This window comes from Solanum dulcamara, chromosome 10, assembly GCF_947179165.1.
Source record: "Solanum dulcamara chromosome 10, daSolDulc1.2, whole genome shotgun sequence".
Lineage (NCBI taxonomy): Eukaryota > Viridiplantae > Streptophyta > Magnoliopsida > Solanales > Solanaceae > Solanum > Solanum dulcamara.
Window position 1 is genome coordinate 73,875,872 of NC_077246.1, and position 20,348 is coordinate 73,896,219.

The following is a 20,348-nucleotide window of genomic DNA, read 5'->3' on the forward strand; positions in this document are numbered from 1 at the left end:
TCTTGTACACCCTTCAAATTATCAAACTAGATGAGTGTGCCAATCCTTCTCTTTGATCTGTCTTTTTAAATTAATTTCCACATAATTTTTTTCTAAAAAAAACTCGTACCATTTAAAAATATCTACGCACTTTATATGGACGTAACTTTTTTTGCACATTACATCTTTATAGCATAGAATTGTCCACACGATATGTTTAATTAAGTGATCTCCCATAGTCGTTCCTTTATTTATATCCATACATATGTTCGAGATCTACAATATACAGTATTAGCAAATATTAGAGGAACGTACGTTGATTAATTTCAAATATTCTTTTTTGATAATTGTGATGTTCGAGACTGTTTGTGCCTATTTTGACTAATTTTAATGTGTAACTATTATGCTTCCTCCTACATAAATACCAAATAACTAAATTTATTCATGAAGGTTTAAATAGATAATTTTTTAAAGCTAATATTTATGTCTGTAAAAAAAATTGAACCTAAAATTATGTGTGGGAAATAATTCCCATGGCATCAAGGCATTGAGTTTCTTCTCTAGAATTAAGGTTTCATGGTCTTAATTTATTCTCCCCACTATGTATGGATTTCTTGGATTCCTTGTCTACTTTTTACTTCAATGATCTGTGTTTTCTTTCTTTTATTGATCTCAATCATTTTAAATATTTTTCACTGAAAATATCATGTCCATCTATTCTTTTCAAGCTTGTTAGCCTAGAAAATTATCAATTCTTTTTTATGTCACATTCTCTCAATTTGACATGAAATTTAAAGTATCATGTTGTCTTTCTATCTGACCTGCTCTCTATCATCGTTTGTCACATTACCGACATTCAGCATTCATACGAATCAGTAATTGTAATAAAATTCTGACTTAGTTGATTTGAAGAGTAATCATCTATACGAATGATCCTGATTGATCTTTTTTCAATGTCTTTTAAGTTGAGCCTGTGGCATAGGCGCACAAAGTGCTCTCCACATAGTACTTATCCGAAGAGCATAGACTGTGACAAAGAGTACAACAACTACAGATTATCCTACCATTACTCGATATTTATGTTGGTTAAAAATAACAGGTATTTAATTAAATAGTCGAGATATATACAAATTAAAAAAAAAAAGGAAAAAGATTGTTCCAACGCGGTAGGAAAGAATTTAAATAACCACCAAACAAAACAACCCCTCCAATAAATACTCTTCAAATTTTTCACTCTCTCTCTACGAAGCTTCCTCGAAGCTCACTAATGGAGTCCTACTTAACCTCCTCCATTCCTTCTTCCTTCCTTCCTCCCATCAATCTTCTTCTTCAGTTCCTTTTCCTTCTGCAAATTCTCAGCTATGAAGTTCCCCAAAAACTTCTTCAAGTCCAAAAAATCCCGTTCCCTTTCCAGAACCGATGATCCGTCTTACTCCTCTTCTTCCTCCTCTTCCAATAAAGGCGGTGGAGGCGGTATCTCTACTCCTACGAGCGTATTACCGACTTTATCCAACGAGATCTCAGCTGACGAGTGGTCCGAGATCTCTACCGCTGGAGTTTACTCCGACTTAGTCCAAGCGTTTTCCTTAATCGATAACGGAGACGGTAAGATAAGGAAGGAACGGCTCAAGGCGATTTTAAGCAGAGTTGGAGGTAAATCTCCTCCGAGCGAGGAGGAACTGGTGTTGTTGCTTGATGAATTGGATAAGAACGGAGATGGATGTATAAGTCTAGAGGATTTTGAAACTATCAGCTCGGCGTTGCCGCCGTCGGCGGCGGCGGAAGATGTAGCTGAGATGAAAGATGCGTTTGATTTCTTCGACGAGGATCACGACGGGAGAATCACCGGCGAGGAATTGTTCAACGTGTTTAGAATGATCGGCGATGAGCGGTGCACGTTAGAGGAATGTAAGCGTATGATAAGAAGAGTAGATAAAAATGGAGACGGATTCGTCTGCTTCGAGGATTTTTGTCTTATGATGGAACAGCAGAGATAAAAAAAATAAAATAAAAAATAGAAATCGTTTTAATTTATTTTATTTGTTGTGTTATTAGTTGGAAGAATTATCGAGAAGAAATATATATATAGTAAAATGAGAACAAATTCCTTCACTTTTAACCCAAGATATATTGAACATTAGTTTCTATAGTTCTCTTTAGATTCTATGATTATACTTGCATAAATAATATTGTTCTTTTGGGGGTTCAATTCCTTTTTTGGGCTATAAAATGCAAATTCAAGATTATATGTATTTTTTTTGTGTATAATACATGTTGATTTTGGTTGATAAATTTCAGTTTGCTTGAAATTTGATCGGTTTATTGAGAATATCGAAAATGATTTTGGGTGATAAAATACAAACTCACAATTGTGGACGTTTAGAGTGTTCGTATTCTATATTCAAAGATAAAAACAAAATTGAATTTATAAAAAACGAACTACTGCAAATCAAAAATTTATATTTTCATTAGTGATCAAGAATGAAAGTTAAAAGGTCACAAGACATCATATACCGTTCTCGTCTAATCTGATCAAATGTCCAAATCGTTTATTTGCCATTGCTAATTATGATCACAAATCAAATGAACATGGTGCAGTAGAAGAGCTGTTCTTTTTTTAGGCGGAGCCAACTTATGGTTAGGAGGGGTTTATTTGAATTTTCTTTGACAGAAAATTATACTATTTATATATGATTAAAATAATTTTTTTATGTATATATTAAATATCGAACCCATTCGATTAGTTCGTGTGTCTACATTTTCAGATTTTGAACCGCTTAATTAAAATTCTGACTTTGAATATAGGAAAATCTTTGATAGAGAGCATCTCCTTCCGAATGGCGCCCTACGCAGTACGAATTCAAAATAATCAAACTCTAATACGAATATCAAACACCAAATGGGACCAAAAAATATACTAGTTGTTCAATGTTATTGGTCCATGTCCACATGCTAGCATGTTCTGAGTAGATACCTAGGAACAATTGCAATGATCTTGGAGAATATTTCAATTATCATATTTCCAAATTCAAACAATATTATATTATTACTACCATAACTCAAGGACGCTGCCACCATATAATAACACGCCTTAATATTTACTTAATGCTGAAAATTGAAAGGTCGTAAGAATGAATGTCTTAGAAATTATTTGTTTTTTTTTTTCATTTGAATAAATAATAAGCTACGACTATACATAATTATCCTGTTAATTAAAGAACATCAAAAGATCAACTTTTCTTAATTTTTTTAATTCTCAGTTACCTAAATCACAACAAAGAAGAATTCAAGTGTTAATGATATTAAACATATTGCTAAACAAAAATTAAAACAAGGCAATGTTCAATTTTGGCAACCATTTCAAAGGTAAATAATTTAATACATGAAAAGTTTCATAATAAAAAGGATTATATTTGGAAAAAGTCTTGTTTGGACAAACAAGATAAGCCAAAACTGCTGTAGATTTGTATTTTTTTTTTCTTGTTTTTGCTTTAATCTTCACTTTCCATGAAACTTGATAGTCAAAAGTTCGGTTCTCTCGTGAACAAAGTTTAAGAATAACAAGAATTCGTAGAACAAAGAGAATGTGTAATTAAGGCGCAACCCTACTTTATTTATTCGTAAAGGAGAGATAAAATGGAGTTCTTTACGAAAAAGTCATTCAAAAAATATGACATGAACTTTTTCTCTATTAATACAGATATCAAACGCGGAAACTACAAAATAAAGACAGCAGGAGTTTTGTGTTTTTTCTTTGTTTTTGGATGTTGGTACATCTTTAATTATAGGATAAAATGTCAGGAAAAAAATGTGGTCTGGACTTTTCTATACCCAATGGGTTGCAACTAAAAGATAAAAGAAGTGACAGCTGATAATAGTGTGTATTTTGGACTTTAGGTGAATTATCTTTTCATGGAAATTCCAATTTTAGGTACACACATGTAGTAATAGATATTTGATGAGATGATTACTCTTCGTCTTTAATCAGAAATCTAATATTCATGTTCAACAAATGAAAAACCTTCTCTTTTTTTTTTGATAGAGAACAATTTACACATTTATGTGATTAATTTTTTTAATATATAATACAAATTATATACGAGTTATGATAAGATTTTGAACTTGAACCCATAAGTTTCAGCCTAAAATTGCATATAAGTTAAATCCTTGATCAAATACATGCATGTAACTGGATCAAGTTGTTTATGTTCGTTCATTGCATGTTGGTCATGTATCACTAGCAAACAAATTGGAGCCAAAATGAAGTAGGCCAGATGGTATAGTGAAATTTTAGAAAAACAAAAGCATTTGGTTGGCATGTTGACATAATGATAACAAATGTGAACTAAAGTCCAATCTATGCAATTTTCATATACTGTTTGTTTATAGAGCAATATTTGGAAATTTCACTCAACTTGGTAACATGATATATGAACTATAAAGAATTAAAGAGGACTGACTATCTCTGTTTCTAAGTCAAAACTTTGGGTATAGAATATGGATGTCTTGAGCTTTCAGTATTATTGGATTCCATGAGAAATCAGTACAGTGAGTTTTTTTCTGTCAAATACTCTTGGATTAGATCAACCAATCGAATTTCAAACTGTGCGCCACTGATTCTCAGGAATTCTTTGGTCATATTGTTGCCAAATTCATTGCACTCGTGCCTTTTTTAATGTATAATGGTGGTGTCTGGGGCAATTTCCGTGTACCTTGACTATTCCACTAGGTATTTATTATCTCTCATCTGCATAGATATTGGACAATTCTATAACCACCAAGGCTTAGGAAAATGGGAGGAGATCACATAGTGTTTCTTTGACACGGTGGGGATTTGAACCACAATCTCCTTACTTCGTTGACCATTAAGTCACATCGCTGATGCTTTCATTGTTTAAAGACTCGTTTTTGACTGAGTTCAAGGGTTTAGATGAAATCCCGTGGAGTAAGGGGGAGGGATGTCAAAACAGAACAAGTACAAGTTCGGTTTACACTATTCGACGAGAAAAGATGAAGAAGAAAACACCAACATAAGAGAGCTTCATTCTAGCTAAAATTGGATAAATATGCCTTTACAGTTTACCTGGTTTTTGGTTCTGCTCAATCTACTCTTTCAACCTGCATTTACAAGTTAAATGAGACACTTGTACACCTCACAAGATTCTCAATTCAATAACTAATTCTTCCTAGAAGAAGTTTTGCTATTTATATTTAACACTGCTCCCAACTATAAAGCATGAGTACCAAGATTCTGCAGGTTAGGTTGATAACAAACATACCTTGAGGTGTATTTTCATTGTATAAATACTGTAATTTACAGCATTCTTGATGTCACTCCAACACTAATGTCGGACATCAACTAATCCACATGCAAAAGAGAAGCACAATCAGTGTCTTGCAAAGTTAGTCTACCTAAGTACAATTCACTAATATGATCAGAGCATAAAGGAATGCATCTCTTGTTCAAATTCTCGTGTATAGCACCCATTCCCGGAATCCACTTACTTCGATCAAACGGATCCAAATTAAGAAGATTCTTAAGCAACCTAATCCGGTAGACAATAGCATCTCTTCTGTCACAAAAATGAGCAGCACAGCGGTAAGAGGGCTCATCAGAAGCTAATCTAATCAATGCCATCCCCAGAGAACCATCCACAGGCTTTGGATCAATGAGATGGTTATCTCCCATCATTTTGACTTCCCTTTCTGTGGGAAAATACATTTCTTCAACCCCATCAACATCAGAAACTTTCAGATCCTTGGTGTAATGTCTGATTGCTTCCTTCTTTGAGGATTCATGCTTCTCCGCTAAAGTCAAGATGCACGAGAATCTTAAATGATAAGATACTATAATCTTCAACGTTCTGAAATTGTGGCAGCAGCAAAAGAAATCAAGCCACCTTCTCCCAATACCAGCATACCACTTGATGATATCAGCATCTTCAAGAACCATAAGTACACTAATCGGTCTAGGACGACCCATATGATTTGTAAATCCAACCAGTTTGACTGCCTTCCTAACAATTTCTAAGGGTGCCTCGACTTTTATGCATAACTTAGTCAGGTCTGCCACCGTCTCATCAGAGTATTTCCTTTCCTCTTCTTCCTCCGCTATCTTTACTTGTTCCTCTAACATCCTTTTTGCTTTGACGGGATTTAAGTACCGGTCAACTTGCTCTTGAAAGTTGTCATAAGCATCCACGAGTTCACGGGGCAGTTGATCTCTGATCCTTTTCAAAGAGAGGAAGTCCCCAGCTGAGAGCATCCGGTGCCATTCCCAACGATCATCGACAGATTCCAAAAAGTCTTGCATTACCTCTTCAGCCCAAGAATCAAAGATTTGATTGACTTCACTCTCAATCTGGAAATCAGTTTTAAAACCATTGGCACGCTTCATTTTCTTAATTACATGACTGAATATCTTCATCCCCAATTTCTTCCTATTACTCTCCTTAGCATTTCTCAACTCCAAGGCTCTAACTTCTTTCTGTCGGAGGTACTTTTTCCTCGCCCTAATCGCCTTTTGTGACATTGGCGGGTGCAAGACAGATGGCTTAACTGCCTGAAGCTCCATCCCCAAAAATTCTATCTTCTCAGAAGTAGCACTATGAATAACAGTCTTAACCTTATCAATACTGAATTCCATATTTTTCTCAAGAATCTGCACAAGCCTACCCTTCAAATCCAAAGTCATCATCTTTGTCCCCGACGTGATAACCAATATCTCATCCAAATATCTAACTGCATATATCTTCAACGGCTTATAGAAAGCATTCCCCTGATATCCCTCATCAACTCTAGGATTCTCCCGACTCGTTTTAAGCCTTAGTTCTTGAATCTCCTTATCGAAACTATCAAAGTAAATGTTAATCAAAATTGAACTCAACCCACATTCTTGAGGTAGCCCTCTACCTAAATAACAACCACCCAGTTGAATACTCACTATTTCAGACTCAAACAACACTTTTATCAAACTAATCAATGCTTCATCACTAATTTTCTCTTCCATAACCCTACACAGCTTATCAACATGCTTATTTTCAAACTTTGCAGTATTCAAACAAACAGTAAACCACCAACTGGGGTTCTCAACAGAGTTTTTAAGGTAACGAATAGCGGTATGTCTTCCCATATTAACACGTCCACCATAACAAAATGTCACAAATCTATCATTATATATAGCTTCAAGAACCATTCTAACAGCTTCAATAACTACTTTAAGCTTCAAATTAGGAAGCACAAGTGATTTACCTTTCAATGAAGATGAAGGGATGATAAAGCAGCAATCTTTGACATCAAATTGGTTTGTAGATAGCTGAAAGGAGAGTTCTTGAAGTGAGAAAAAATAGGTTGAGACAGAATCCAGAGTGAGGGTATTCTTGTCATTTGGTTTGAGATTGTGACAAGCTGTGAGGAGGAAAGAGGGTAAAGCGACGACGTTTTGAAGCAGGCTATGGAACTTGCCATGGTGATAATGAGAGAGGATGAGGTTCTTGATGTCTGATTGAGAAAGGGTTTTTGTGGGGTTTTGGTAAAGGGATGAAGATGAAGGAGAAAGGGTTGAAAGGTGGAGTCTTGGAAATGAGAAAAGTGTAATCTTGGAAACAAAGTGCAGTGTGGTTTTTCTGAGAGTCAAGAGCATTGAAGCTTTGAGTGTGGAATTCTGATGACTGATTTGAGGTTTGCTGCTGGAATTAGAGGAGGTGTGGTGTGCTGGGGTTGAAATGGTTATTTTCAGATTTCAATCTAAACAATTCTTAATTTCAATTACACTATTATCTTAAAAAATAATAAATAATAAAAATAATATTACTATATTATTCATTAAATACATTAAATTTAATGCTTTAGAAAATGTGTTAGATATTGAATAATATTTAATAGTAAGGGTAGAATAGACACAAATAGATAAATAATTCATTAAAATTTTAAATTAGATAAATATTATTGAACATCTTTTTTTTTTTTTTAGTATAGTAACAAGTAAAGATAAACAGCGAGAATAATTTAATGATAAATGACAATTAAGGATTTTTTTCCACCAAATATTTTATAGTTGTATTTGAGTTTTGATTAATCTGAATTTGTATTATAAAACAGGTTAGAAAAGAAAACAATCTTTATCTTTTGGGATATTTGAAGGAAGGGAGGAAAGTGAGCTGGATAAGTTAATTTGAATCTCTAAAAAGGATTAATTATTTGCACACGTATATTAATATAGTATCAAAGTAAATTATATTTGTGACACTTTTATGATGTGATGATGAAATTGTTCCATTCTTAATTAAAAGTCTCAAATTCAAAATTTTTTAAAAAAATTCATATTTGTGACAGATGTAGAAGTGTTCTTGGTGTGTAACAAATCAAATTCAAAGCCCATTAAATTTAATTAAGAGTACATCATTTATAATTTTAGTGACAACATATCTAAAGACAATAACCCATATCATCTATTCATATTACATAGGTAATTTGTAACCTTTTTTTTTGTTTTAAATATTTTAGACACAAAATAAAGGTAGACTCTATTCACACTTTCTTATGTTTATTTTTTGCAAAACACCGGAAAACAAGAAAAGAAGTGAAATATATAATGATTTGCTTGATTAACACAACATCTTATTCCATAAAAACAAAAAGAAAATTGATTCTCAATTAAAGCAAATAATATGTCTTTATTTTCTTCTTTATTTAAAGCACCCAAATATATGACACCTGAACATTTATTCTTTACTATGGAAGCAAGGCTTGTATTATTCCTTCATAATAATAAATCCTATAAGAGTGTTGCATCCTTCATGAAACCATTGTCAAATTAAACATCTCAGCAGCAACAATTCCAAATCCTAATACTGGTATGACATGTATTCTTCTACTCTTCATTAAGTTTAAATATTGTAAGTCTCTTAACACAATTCTTCTGAGTTGAGGTTCTATCGAAAATAGTCCCTCTATCCACAAAGATAGGAATAAAATTTGCGTACATCCTACTCTCTAATATTCTACTTGTTATACTAGGTATGTAGTAGTAGTAGTAGTTATCAGCATTAAGTCTGTTATTTTTTTCTAATTTTTATTGCGCAGACTATTATTTTACCCGCTCATTGTGGTAAAGCACGTGCATCTCTTCTCGTGTGTTTCTATGTTAGACATTTTTATCATGCATATATTAAGATTTAGATTATATAAACTGATAGTATAAAGATTTTTTTATATGTTACTCAAGTTTAACATGGGATAACATACTTTTATTGGTATTTAACATGTTATATCAAGTATATATCTTGATTGAACGTATATTTGGTCAATCAATATAATTCACTCATAGTAAAACTTCATATGAGTTTGAAGTACTTTTCTGTATCTATAAATTGATCAAAATTTCATACTCGAGATAGTAGTAAAGAAATTCCAAATAACAACGTGTCATTGCCTTTTAAGTGATCTGATTGTGTGATTCTTTTTTTACATGGTTCGAGTGCATAAAGCTTAAATTCATTTATATTTTTCAATGATGACCTTATAAGTAATTTGATTGTTTACTGACTATTTTATAACATCGATGCATAAAACTTAAACTCCACTGACTACCATTGCTTGTTCAATCAGGAAGGATGTCCTCACAATCTGAAATGTTGGACAAAAAAATCCCAAGACAACAAACTATATCAAGAAGGCGTCATATACCAAAAGTTCCATTATTTATGAGAATTGACAATCAAAAAAGTGATGACTATGATCCTAAAGTTGTTTCATTGGGACCTTACCACCATGGAAAGCCAGAAGTCAATTTTGTTGAAGATTTCAAGCCAAAGTCTCTAGAAATGTTCATTCAAGGAAGTAACAAAAATCAAGATTTCTTCCTTGAAGAAATTCTTAGGGAGATTGATGATTTTAAAAGTTTTTACGTTGAAGAATTCTCGAATAAGTATAACAACAATGAATTTGCACGAATGATGCTCCTAGACGCGTGTTTTATACTAAATGATATCGAGATATCAACAAGGTCTACACCAAATTCCGCCTCTAAACAGAGCAACACTATCAAGCACCTTGGCATTGCAGTTTATTTAATCACTAGACGTGACCTCTATTTGCTAGAAAATCAGGTATCCACATTGGCTCAAGGATGGTCCATTGAACCCCATCAAATCACTACTACTAAAAACATGTGAATTTTCCTGTAGGTACCTTTTCCAGTTCTCAAGCTCTTGGTTAAGTTGAGATATGGCGATGATGGATATCATCCATTTGAAGAGAAGGTAAAAAGCTATTGTTCTCAAATGTTTTTTGATAAGCAAGAGGACATCAAAATAGAACAAAACGCAATAATTGAGACAGACCCCCCTCACCTTCTTGAAGTTTTTCGTAGAGTACTTGTCAGTGGTAGTGATGATGAAGCTAATGTCAGACAAACGCGTAGTTATGATTTCATCTTTGATTGTTGGAGGAAAAATCATGAACAACACAAATCGGAATTGCTCACAAACGTGTTTCGTTCTGTTATGGATTTGAAATCAAAGGGGATTCATTTTAGGCCTAGTGGAATTGATTCTTTAAAAGGTGTGAGATTTACATCTCACTATTACTATGCAAAACTAAAACTCCCATGTTGGTATGTTTCAACATACACTAAAGTATTTTTTATGAACATGATAGCATATGAATTGTGCCCAAATGGTCCAATTGATAGAGCTGTTGTGTCATACATAAATTTCATGAAATCACTTGTGATTTCACCAAATGATGTGAAAGAATTGAGACAAGAGAAGATAATATTCAACACATTGGGAAGTGATGAAGAAGTGGTACAAGTTTACAAAGGATTAAAAACTTATGGGGCAGATGATCCATTACTTTTCAAGAATGTGAAGAGGAATATTCAAGAACATTATAATAGCAAAGGGAAGACTTGGATTGCTGAACTAATTGATACATATTTTAGTAGTCCATGGTCATTAACTGCTTTGGTTGTTACTACTTTTCTTACTTTCTTGACTGTTGTTCAAACTTACTATGGTAGCCCATTTTATCATTCCAACTGACATACTCACTCTAATTTCATAAACAGCGTCTCAAGAAAATGGTGTGTATACAACTTTATTCTTTTTTCTATGTTCGTTATTCCAAATTTTCCTCCCTTTCCAAATTGACATTTTACATTTTTGATTTCACTCGAGCTCTATTAAATTTGAATTCTCGTTGAAAGGTCCAACATTAGAGGTAACCCGCTTCCTAATAAATGTGATTTCATACTCATTATTCATGGCTTGAATTCAAAAACTTTGATTAATGATGCATAAATACTTACCACTCTACCACAATTCTTATTGGTGACATCATCTTACTTATTATAGTATATTCTACCTCTCTGTGATGACAAAGAATACTCAAAAAAAGAAATTTGTATAACTATCTAATATTCGATATACACTGACCAATGAATATATACTCGTTGTCTCGTGATATTCCTTTCTACATTTACAAATATTTTAATTTAAAATTTCTCATAATATTCCTAATGATATAATTTTATAGCTACAAAAATATTTATAACATATTTTAGATCACAAATTTAAAATATTTTTTTCGATCTTAAAATTCATACCGAATCAAATACTATCACAGGATTGGGAAGAAGAGAATATCAAACAGAAAAAGAGGAACCAAAAAGGGTTATGATGGAGTGGTAAATATTCTTTCATCTTTAACTAAAAGAGGTCTCGGGTTTGAGTCCCCTTAGATACGAAAAACACTTTACCCCTCAATGTGGAACTTTTCGGTGCGAATTCGAATTTAGTCGGACTCTAATGTGGATACCGAATACCGGGTAGGAAACCAAAAAAAAAAAAAACCAAGAAAGAGGGAGCTATGTGCAACATATAATAACTTTAGGGGAGGCATTCACAATTAAAAGGCAAATTTCAATTAAAACCTTTTATAGAAAGCTTGAAGAAGGAAATAGAAAAAAAAAAAATTCACTCTTCACTTCCTCTCAGCTCTGAGCAAACACAGAAGCTCAATTCTCTCGATCTCATTTTATTTGGGGGGGTTGAGAGAATAGAAGAAGAAAAAATGGGCGGTGGATATTGGATAAATATGAGGGCATTTGATTGGAATACAGGGAAGACAATATTGGTTATCCTTTTGGTAATGGTGGGATCTTTTTATACTGGGACACTTTTTGGGAACAAAACATCTTTATATGTACCTCAACAAGAGCAAGAACAGCTTGAAAAGCAACAACAATTGTCTATTGCTTCAAATTCCAGTTCTTTAGAATCTATCTCTGGTTAGTACTCTTTTTGTCCTCTGTTTATGAATATATAAAGTTTGAATCTTTGAGTGATAATGAAGAAGTTGCTGAGGGTATTTGAGTTATAGGGAATCTTTGTTGTAGTGTTGTTGAATTTATTTAGAGTTGCTTTAAGAAAAGGGTGATCCTTTTTTTTGTCCTTTCAGGTATAAGAGGAAATGGATGAGCTTTTAAGTTTTCATTGTGGGTGGGTAAATAGGAATGAGATATGATAATTTAGAGCTGTTTTGTGTTTTTTATTTGAGCAATATAAAAATGTCACTGCAGAAAAGACTAATCTTTATCATTGTTGTTTACTGTCTTTAGGCAAGTGAATCATGTTTTTTTATTTTTTTATTTAGTTGGTACTAGACAGAAGTGAAGTTAGTGTAGCTTGATCAGTTTGGGTAAATGTTGTGTCTTGCTTATATAGAAAAGACAGTGAAGTGGATGATTAATGTCTTGGGTTCTATTTTGCTAAGTGGTTTGGTAGGCATTGCAAATTTGGCAAGGACACTTTTGTGGTCCAAAATTGGACAATGTTGAGTGGAGTAGAATAACTGGTTGTTGATTATGTTATGCCTAATAGGACCACAAGGGATCTTCCTTGACTGTTTCTCATGTTGCAATGTCTCGTACTGAATATTTAATGGCATGACGAGACTGTCCCTTAAATAGTTGTGGGATCAGAGTAGTCCTTCACACAGAGTTTTCATTTTTAAATGTTCCTTTGCTTTCCTTGGGAGGCATATGAAGTGCCTAGTGGTCAATGAAGTGGCATGACAAGGTATAAACCTCAGAAGACTACAATTCAAATCCAGCATAAACAATATGTAGTAGGTGATTTTTTGAGCCGAGGTATTTTGGAAACAACATCTCTACCTAACAAGGTAGGGGTAAGGTCTGCATACTCTCTACCCTCCCCAAACCACATTTGTGGGTATGTTATTGTTGTTTCCATTTCCTAAGTCTTGGTGAGTAGGGTTCCTCGGTATCTGTGCTGGTGTGCTGGTGAGAGGTGGCATTATGACAATTAGCTTTAGGGATAAGTCATTAGCTATTTTGTTAGACCCTTACACAGGAGATAGCTTAAACTGAGTGCCAAAAATGTTAAAGAGTGCAATTACTATATAAACCATTGAGAAAGGCAGGCTATTTCCCCCTTGATTTGCTTATAACTTGCAAGATTCACATTGCATATGAACTAGGTCCAAACTTCTTAGTAATCTGAGCTGCTTGTCATCTCAGTTACTGTTTCCAGCAGTGGTAGAGCCACCTTGTTGTTAGGAGGTTCATCTGAACCCCCTTGGGCAGAAAATTATACTATTTATACATGGTTAAAATAATTTTTTATATATATATAGTAGATATTGAACCCCTTCGACTAGTTCGTGTGTCTACTTCTTCAAATTTTGAACCCCCTTAGTCAAAATCCTGACTCCGCCACTGGTTTCCAGTCCAGTGGTTCAACATGAAAAATCTTTAACGTGGGTAACCTTTCAATATATCGCTGTAATAACAGATCCTTCATATCATGGACATAATATGGATTCTGAGCCTGCGATGTAATATCTATTCTAAGATAACCTAAAAAGTCTTGTTGATGATGATTTTTTTCTGTTATATTTGTTGCTGCTAGTTTTCTTTTCATCATGATGTCCAGACTGAAATTCCCTTAAGAAACTGAGAGGCAGACTGTACAGCTATTGAACTCTGTTCCTTTTGATCTTTACCATTCTGCTTTCCTTAAATAGTTTGTTCTTTTCCTTTCTGTCATTTTCATGCACCAGGATGAATTTTGGTGGGGTCAGGTCTAGGTTCAGATTTGAGCTCAGTCTTGACTCTCTTTTATTTTTCTCCTCCATATTTTATTTTCAGATAATTTTGGTTTTGATCCATATAATGCATGCAGGTGCTTTGAAGTTTGAAAACGAGGTGTCTCTTTCGTATCGGGTGATACCATTGAAAATCCCTGAAACAGGAGTAAATGTCTGTCCTTTGAAATTTAATGAGTATATCCCATGTCATGACATGTCTTATATTAAAGAGCTAATGCCAAAACTAGATATTTCAAGGAAAGAAGAGTTGGAGAGGCATTGCCCTCCACCTGATAGGCGCTTGTTTTGTTTGGTTCCACCTCCAACTGATTATAAGATACCGATAAGGTGGCCGATTAGCAGGGACTATGTGTGGCGGAGTAATGTGAACCATACACGTATTGCGGAGGTAAAAGGTGGACAAAATTGGGTGCATGAGAAGGATCAACTTTGGTGGTTTCCAGGCGGTGGAACTCATTTCAAGCATGGGGCACCCGAGTATATTGAGAGGTATGCTTGGTCTCTTTGGTCTTTTACATTCCCACCTGTCAATCTTGAACTTGCAGCTTTTCGAGAATTCATTTTCTTCTGTCAAGAGCATATGAAAAGGAAATGATCTGAAAGTTATGATGGCTTTCCTCTGCCTGAGCATTAGTGTTAAAGTCTCTTGTGTAATTGTCATGGTAAAAAATAATTAACTATATCCTAAGAAGATTGTCTCGTTTCACTTGCCAAGACCAAAAAAAGAAAGAAATTATCTTTATTTAAATGTTTCAAAAATACTAACAACACTCTTTTAAAATGAAAAATGCAACTTTCATATTTATCTTCACCTTTTGTTTTCTTGATGATATTTGCTTAAAGACTCCATCCAAAACCAGGCAGAACCCATTTTACTTTATATATTTGAAAGTTGTTTACAGACTCCATGCAAATCTGTCACTCATGATATTCATCTATTGCTTCTTAGGTTTGAGTTAGCGACAATCTTGTAGACACCTATGTTTTTATATATCTCATTTATTTAGTCATTTCTTCGCTGCAGGTTAGGAAATATGACAACTAATGTGAGAGGTGACTTAAAATCTGCAGGGGTATTTCAAGTGCTTGATGTTGGTTGCGGGGTTGCCAGTTTCTCTGCCTATCTTCTTCCTTTAGGTATAGAAACAATGTCCTTCGCTCCGAAAGATGGTCATGAGAACCAAATTCAGTTTGCTTTGGAACGAGGAATTGGTGCAACAATATCTGCTATAGCAACAAAGCAGCTGCCGTATCCTAGCAACTCTTTTGAGATGGTACATTGTTCCAGATGTCGAGTTGATTGGCATGAAAATGGTGAGCTTTGCATTCATTATATAGGAAAATATTAAACTTAAATGTGTTTCTGCTATATGTTATTGCTTTGGGATAAACTCTGGAGACTTTTAGTGAATATTTGGCTTCCTATATCCTGCACATTCATTACTGAAACGACATTTAGATTCTCAAAAATTGTACTTTTGGAATTTGTTATCATGTCAGAAGCAAAGCTAACTTACATTGACAAGACAAGTCCTCATAACTCAAGCACACTTGGGTTTTCTCAAAGATTTCGGTCCTGTAGGCATCGGATAGCATTCATCTGATTTTGAAATCTAAATGCCATTGTTTCCCTCTCATATTACTATGCACATGTAGCTCCTCTTGCCACTGTGTAATAGTCTTGAAACTCTTAAACAATTCTATTCATCAATGAAGTCAACCTAACGAACTCTCATTACTATTTAACTGTCATAGCTCAGAGTTTCAGACTAAGAACATAATTCTGTTTCGGCATGGTGAAAGAAGGAAGTTAAGCAATGTACCTTTTTCATATAGTATGACCACATAGTTTGCATTTCTGCATGATGTCGTTTATGATGGCATTCTTGCAACTGAACAGTTTACATGAGAACTTTGTTGCTTGGACCCTCCAAAAATATTGCCGCACCCGTGTCGGATCCTCAGATAATGCATAGCTTTTGGAGGATGCAACATACACCGAGTGGTATTCTTGAAGAGTCAAAGCAATAAAAAAAGGGCAGCCTGGTGCACTAAAGCTCTCGCTATGCTCAGGGTCCGGGGAAGGGCCCGACCACAAAGGTCTATTGTACGCAGCCTTATGCAATGACAATTCTTTTGTAGTCCTGCACGTCATATACACATGGTAAATTTTGATTTGAATAAAAAGGTCCATGTTTTCATTCATTTCCTTGGTGTTGGTGCAGATGGTATTCTACTCAAGGAAGTGAACCGCCTATTAAGATCTGATGGATACTTTGTCTATTCAGCTCCACCAGCTTATAGAAAGGATAAGGAGTTTCCACAGATATGGGAAAAATTAGTACATCTGACTTCTGGAATGTGCTGGAAGCTCATTGCACGGGAAGTTCAAACAGCTATTTGGATTAAGCATGAAAATAATTCGTGTCTCCAGCATAGTGCAGCAGAGAAACTCGTAGACATATGTGATTCTCAGGATGATTTCAAACCATCATGGAAAACACCTCTGAGGAACTGTATTACCCTAAGTGACACATCATCTAATACAAAGAAACTACCGCCTCAGCCACAACGTCTTTCAGAGTATTCACAAAGTCTTAGTCGGCTAGGTTTGCGAATTCTATTCCTTGGAGTTATATTCATTAATTGATTATCATGTTGGCCAGTTGTTTAGTTTTGGCAACAATCTTAAAATGACTGAAAATGTAATACAATGTCAAGTTTTATATTCTGTCAAATAAGTCTTCTAAAATATCCCTTTAGATTGGTAATAATGAGCTAGGAAAACACCCTTTCTTCATTTAGTATAAGTAGCAGTAATTAGGATTGTAGCGACACCTTTATTTTTTACATACTATGAGTGTTTCCTCTAATGTCTATGGTACCATAAAATTATAGTATAAAGGGTAAATTTGTGACAAGAATCTTATTCATGATCATATTCTTTGGCAGTAATAGATCAACTAGATGTAGTTAGGAAGAATACCAAGCCACTGAGCTCTTGATACTACTTTGAAGCCATTTTGTTTTAATATTTGTAAATTTATATGAGTAATTCTTTTCTGCTTTCTTTTGGTGAAAGAATGCTTACTTCAACGTGTTATAATCTGTTTGCTGCAGGTATTGATCGAGAAAAGTTCTTAGTGGATACAATCTATTCTTAGTGGATACAATCTATTGGCAAGATCAAGTTCGCCATTACTGGAGACTGATGGATGTAGAGGAGAAAGAAATACATAATGTAATGGACATAAGTGCTTCTCTTGGTGGATTTGCAGTCGCCCTCAGTACATGGCCGGTCTGGGTGATGAATGTAGTTCCTGTAACCATGAACAACACCCTTTCTGCCGTTTATGATAGAGGTCTTATAGGCACTTTTCACGACTGGTAGGGTGTTATGAATTGGTTATACCTTACTAAGTTCTGGATTAGAACGTGGTATAATGATGTTGTACTGGCTTTTGTAGGTGTGAGCCATTCTCCACGTACCCACGCTCTTATGATTTGTTGCATGCCAATAATCTTCTGTCTCACTATAAAGGCCGTGAAGAAGGTTGTTTGCTTGAGGATATCATGCTGGAAATGGATCGTATCCTACGACCTCAGGTGACATATTTCGTTCAGAATTTGATGCTTGTGAGGCTACAAAATGTCAATCAATTCATATTATTTTGCTGCTCGTTGTTATGGTCCTCACAGTAGATTCTCTTTGGTCGGTAAAAATCCAAAATCCAAAATCCAAAAGATCTACTAAGCTATTTACATCAGAGAGATTACTCCAAGCAAAAAGGTTTAGTAAACCTCTAGACATAAATATGTGTATGGGAGTTCGAAGTTCCTTCGAAACATCTAGACTCACTTGAGCTAATAATATTTAGATGAAACTGACTGGTCGTTCTTATCCTCGATCATTCAGACACTGAATTCAGAAGTTCCCTTGAAAGCTATGTAGCTCAGACTTTTTAAAAATATCAATGGTTACATGTGGATCCTCTAGAAGTAGTGCATTTTTTAAGGAACCAACACGGGTGTGACAACTTTTTTGGAGAGTCTGAGCAACATAGCTCGAAAGAATACTAGTATTAGATTGGAACAATGACAATCAGCTAAGTAGTTTCCGTCTTATGTACATGTATGGATTGCTCATGTTATGTCCATTCCTATACGACACATTTCAACTATGATCGAACTCAAGTTTACGTCAACTAATGTGCAGGGATTTATCATTATCAGAGACGAAGAATCTATCATATCGCGAATACAAGATCTTGCACCAAAATTTCTTTGGGATGTCCAATTACATTATCTAGAAGACGATCAGAAAAAAACCAGGTCAGTTTTATTTTGCAGGAAAAAGTTTTGGGCCATTACCTAATGCAGTTTTTCATTCAAAATCTATTACTGAAAGATTAAAATCCAAGGTAAATTCTTTTAGAGTTACAAAGTTGTAAAATTTATATGAGGAAACAACTATGCTACTGTTGTAACATAAAGAAAATACTGAAATAGAAATGCAACATCTTAGTCCATTGCAATTACTCTTATTTTCATATGCCTTCTTATGACTAATTTGTCTTTTTATATGCCCAAAATCTCCACGAGGTAAGGATAAGGTCTGCGTACATATATTCTACTCTCCCTATCTTACTTGTGAGAATACACCGGGTATGTTGTTGTTATCTACTTGACTCAGACTAATTCAAAGTCGCGCTTGGTAATTATGTCTAGTAAAATATACTTTCTACCAAGAAGTTATTTGTTCCTAATTTGAATTTGAAACCTCTCGTTATGGATGGAAGAATCATAACAACTTCACCACTTTTTTTTATGGTACACACTTCCAAATTAAAAAAAAAAAAGTGACCGATAATTTTTATTGCTATCTTATATTCTACTTTCTAATTAGGTATGGGTTATTTAGCCATATGTTAATGATGAGCATCATAACCTAAATCCTACTTTTCTTTATTGTCAGTGAACGTTTTCCTTTTAAATAACCCTATTATATATGAATTTGAATTAATCTGAACGAGTGATTTTTTATTTTTTTTATAAGAGAGAGAATTAAGAGGGACATTAAATTGTAGTAGTTGACACTTGACATGACAAGACAAGACAACCCCATACTTGTCTGCCCTATCTGCGATTATGTCTGAAACAAACTTCTTTCTTGGATTCTTTCACTTTCCTTTGGCTTCTCCAAATTCTTTAGCCAATATAGGTCCAAATTTTTAAAAATTATGAAGTTAGAGATTATTATTTTTTTAAAGAATTTTTTTTTGCCTTTTTATATATCATGATTTATTCATATGTCCTTTAGTTATTTAAAATTGTTAATTTTTATAACTTATAATATTTTTTAGAAAATATTACAGAAATACATGTTTTATTTTACCATAATCACAATTTTTTTTATCATTTAAAAAAAATTTAAAATTTCCTTTTGAATACATCACTACCCTTTCGTTGATACATTTCTATCCCTCTTTCGGATAAATCTCTCCCCTCTCGGATACATTCCTTCTTTATATATCCGGATGTCTGCTGTTGTATCCGAAATTTATAAATTTCAAGGATTTTTTATAATTTGGAAAAGAGTAGGAAAATATTGTAATTAACTCTTAACATTATGAGATTTATGTAAATTACACTATTTTTTATATAGTTTTTAAATGTGTAAATTATTTTTCAAAAACCTTAAAGATGGTATATTTGAATTTGCAATTAAAATAAAGAAGTTTGATTTTCGAAATTCGAACTATAACTATATAAATTGAAACGAAAGGAGTATATATATAAAATAATAATAAGACAAGAAATTCTCAATTAGTAGAACTACAAGAAATATTATGATTTTGTTCCTCACTAGGGTGTCTTCGGTGGGATAGAATTCGAGATATTAGATTATTGCTAATTCTATTATCTGAGTAGCTTATATATATATATATATATATATATATATAGCAAACTATACCCAAATAATAAATTTAATAATTACTGCCATTGAAATAACTAAAGTAGCTAGGAAACAAATAAATAAATGTACAGCAGTTAGAAATTATGATGAAGATCAATGAAAAAAAAATAAAAAATAAGAGGGGCAAAAAGAATGAGACACCTTGTATCAGAATATTGCATCATATTCTTATCATTCAAATCAAAAGCCAACAAGTTTCTACTGGTGCCCACAAATAAATACAAAAGGAGTATTCCAAATAATATTTAATAATTTTTTT

General features: G+C 33.8%; 4 protein-coding genes across 4 annotated transcripts; 3 read left to right on the top strand and 1 right to left on the bottom strand.

Annotated features, from left to right (window-relative positions):
* Window positions 1-1,193: 1,193 nt before the first annotated feature.
* LOC129871468 (probable calcium-binding protein CML36) lies at window positions 1,194-2,188 on the top strand. The gene has a single exon (XM_055946377.1). It carries the CDS (start codon window positions 1,341-1,343, stop codon window positions 1,974-1,976), a length of 636 nt encoding a protein of 211 aa, XP_055802352.1. The 5' UTR covers window positions 1,194-1,340; the 3' UTR covers window positions 1,977-2,188.
* Window positions 2,189-4,953: 2,765 nt separating this feature from the next.
* On the bottom strand, window positions 4,954-7,709 carry LOC129871296 (nuclear intron maturase 3, mitochondrial). The gene is made up of 2 exons (XM_055946200.1): window positions 5,259-7,709; window positions 4,954-5,097 (listed from the first exon to the last, which is right to left on the bottom strand). Exon 1 carries the CDS (start codon window positions 7,619-7,621, stop codon window positions 5,339-5,341), a length of 2,283 nt encoding a protein of 760 aa, XP_055802175.1. The 5' UTR covers window positions 7,622-7,709; the 3' UTR covers window positions 4,954-5,097; window positions 5,259-5,338.
* A 1,041-nt stretch (window positions 7,710-8,750) lies between these two features.
* Window positions 8,751-11,062, top strand: LOC129870907 (UPF0481 protein At3g47200-like). The gene is made up of 3 exons (XM_055945784.1): window positions 8,751-8,834; window positions 9,589-10,088; window positions 10,167-11,062. Exons 2-3 carry the CDS (start codon window positions 9,594-9,596, stop codon window positions 11,022-11,024), a joined length of 1,353 nt encoding a protein of 450 aa, XP_055801759.1. The 5' UTR covers window positions 8,751-8,834; window positions 9,589-9,593; the 3' UTR covers window positions 11,025-11,062.
* Window positions 11,063-11,945: 883 nt separating this feature from the next.
* On the top strand, window positions 11,946-18,647 carry LOC129871617 (probable methyltransferase PMT7). The gene is made up of 7 exons (XM_055946575.1): window positions 11,946-12,271; window positions 14,187-14,601; window positions 15,137-15,426; window positions 16,338-16,725; window positions 17,257-17,499; window positions 17,580-17,718; window positions 18,329-18,647. Exons 1-7 carry the CDS (start codon window positions 12,055-12,057, stop codon window positions 18,485-18,487), a joined length of 1,851 nt encoding a protein of 616 aa, XP_055802550.1. The 5' UTR covers window positions 11,946-12,054; the 3' UTR covers window positions 18,488-18,647.
* The last annotated feature ends 1,701 nt before the right edge of the window (window positions 18,648-20,348 follow it).

Excerpts from the sequence above, each read along its gene's own strand:
- LOC129870907 (XM_055945784.1), top strand. The coding sequence starts at position 9,594 with ATGTCCTCACAATCTGAAATGTTGGACAAAAAAATCCCAAGACAACAA. Across the intron at positions 10,089-10,166 it reads TCTATTTGCTAGAAAATCAG|GTACCTTTTCCAGTTCTCAA; the intron begins GTATCCACATTG and ends ATTTTCCTGTAG.
- LOC129871296 (XM_055946200.1), bottom strand. The coding sequence starts at position 7,621 with ATGCTCTTGACTCTCAGAAAAACCACACTGCACTTTGTTTCCAAGATT.
- LOC129871617 (XM_055946575.1), top strand. The coding sequence starts at position 12,055 with ATGGGCGGTGGATATTGGATAAATATGAGGGCATTTGATTGGAATACA. Across the intron at positions 15,427-16,337 it reads AGTTGATTGGCATGAAAATG|ATGGTATTCTACTCAAGGAA; the intron begins GTGAGCTTTGCA and ends GTGTTGGTGCAG. Across the intron at positions 16,726-17,256 it reads AGTCTTAGTCGGCTAGGTTT|TGGATACAATCTATTCTTAG; the intron begins GCGAATTCTATT and ends AAAAGTTCTTAG.
- LOC129871468 (XM_055946377.1), top strand. The coding sequence starts at position 1,341 with ATGAAGTTCCCCAAAAACTTCTTCAAGTCCAAAAAATCCCGTTCCCTT.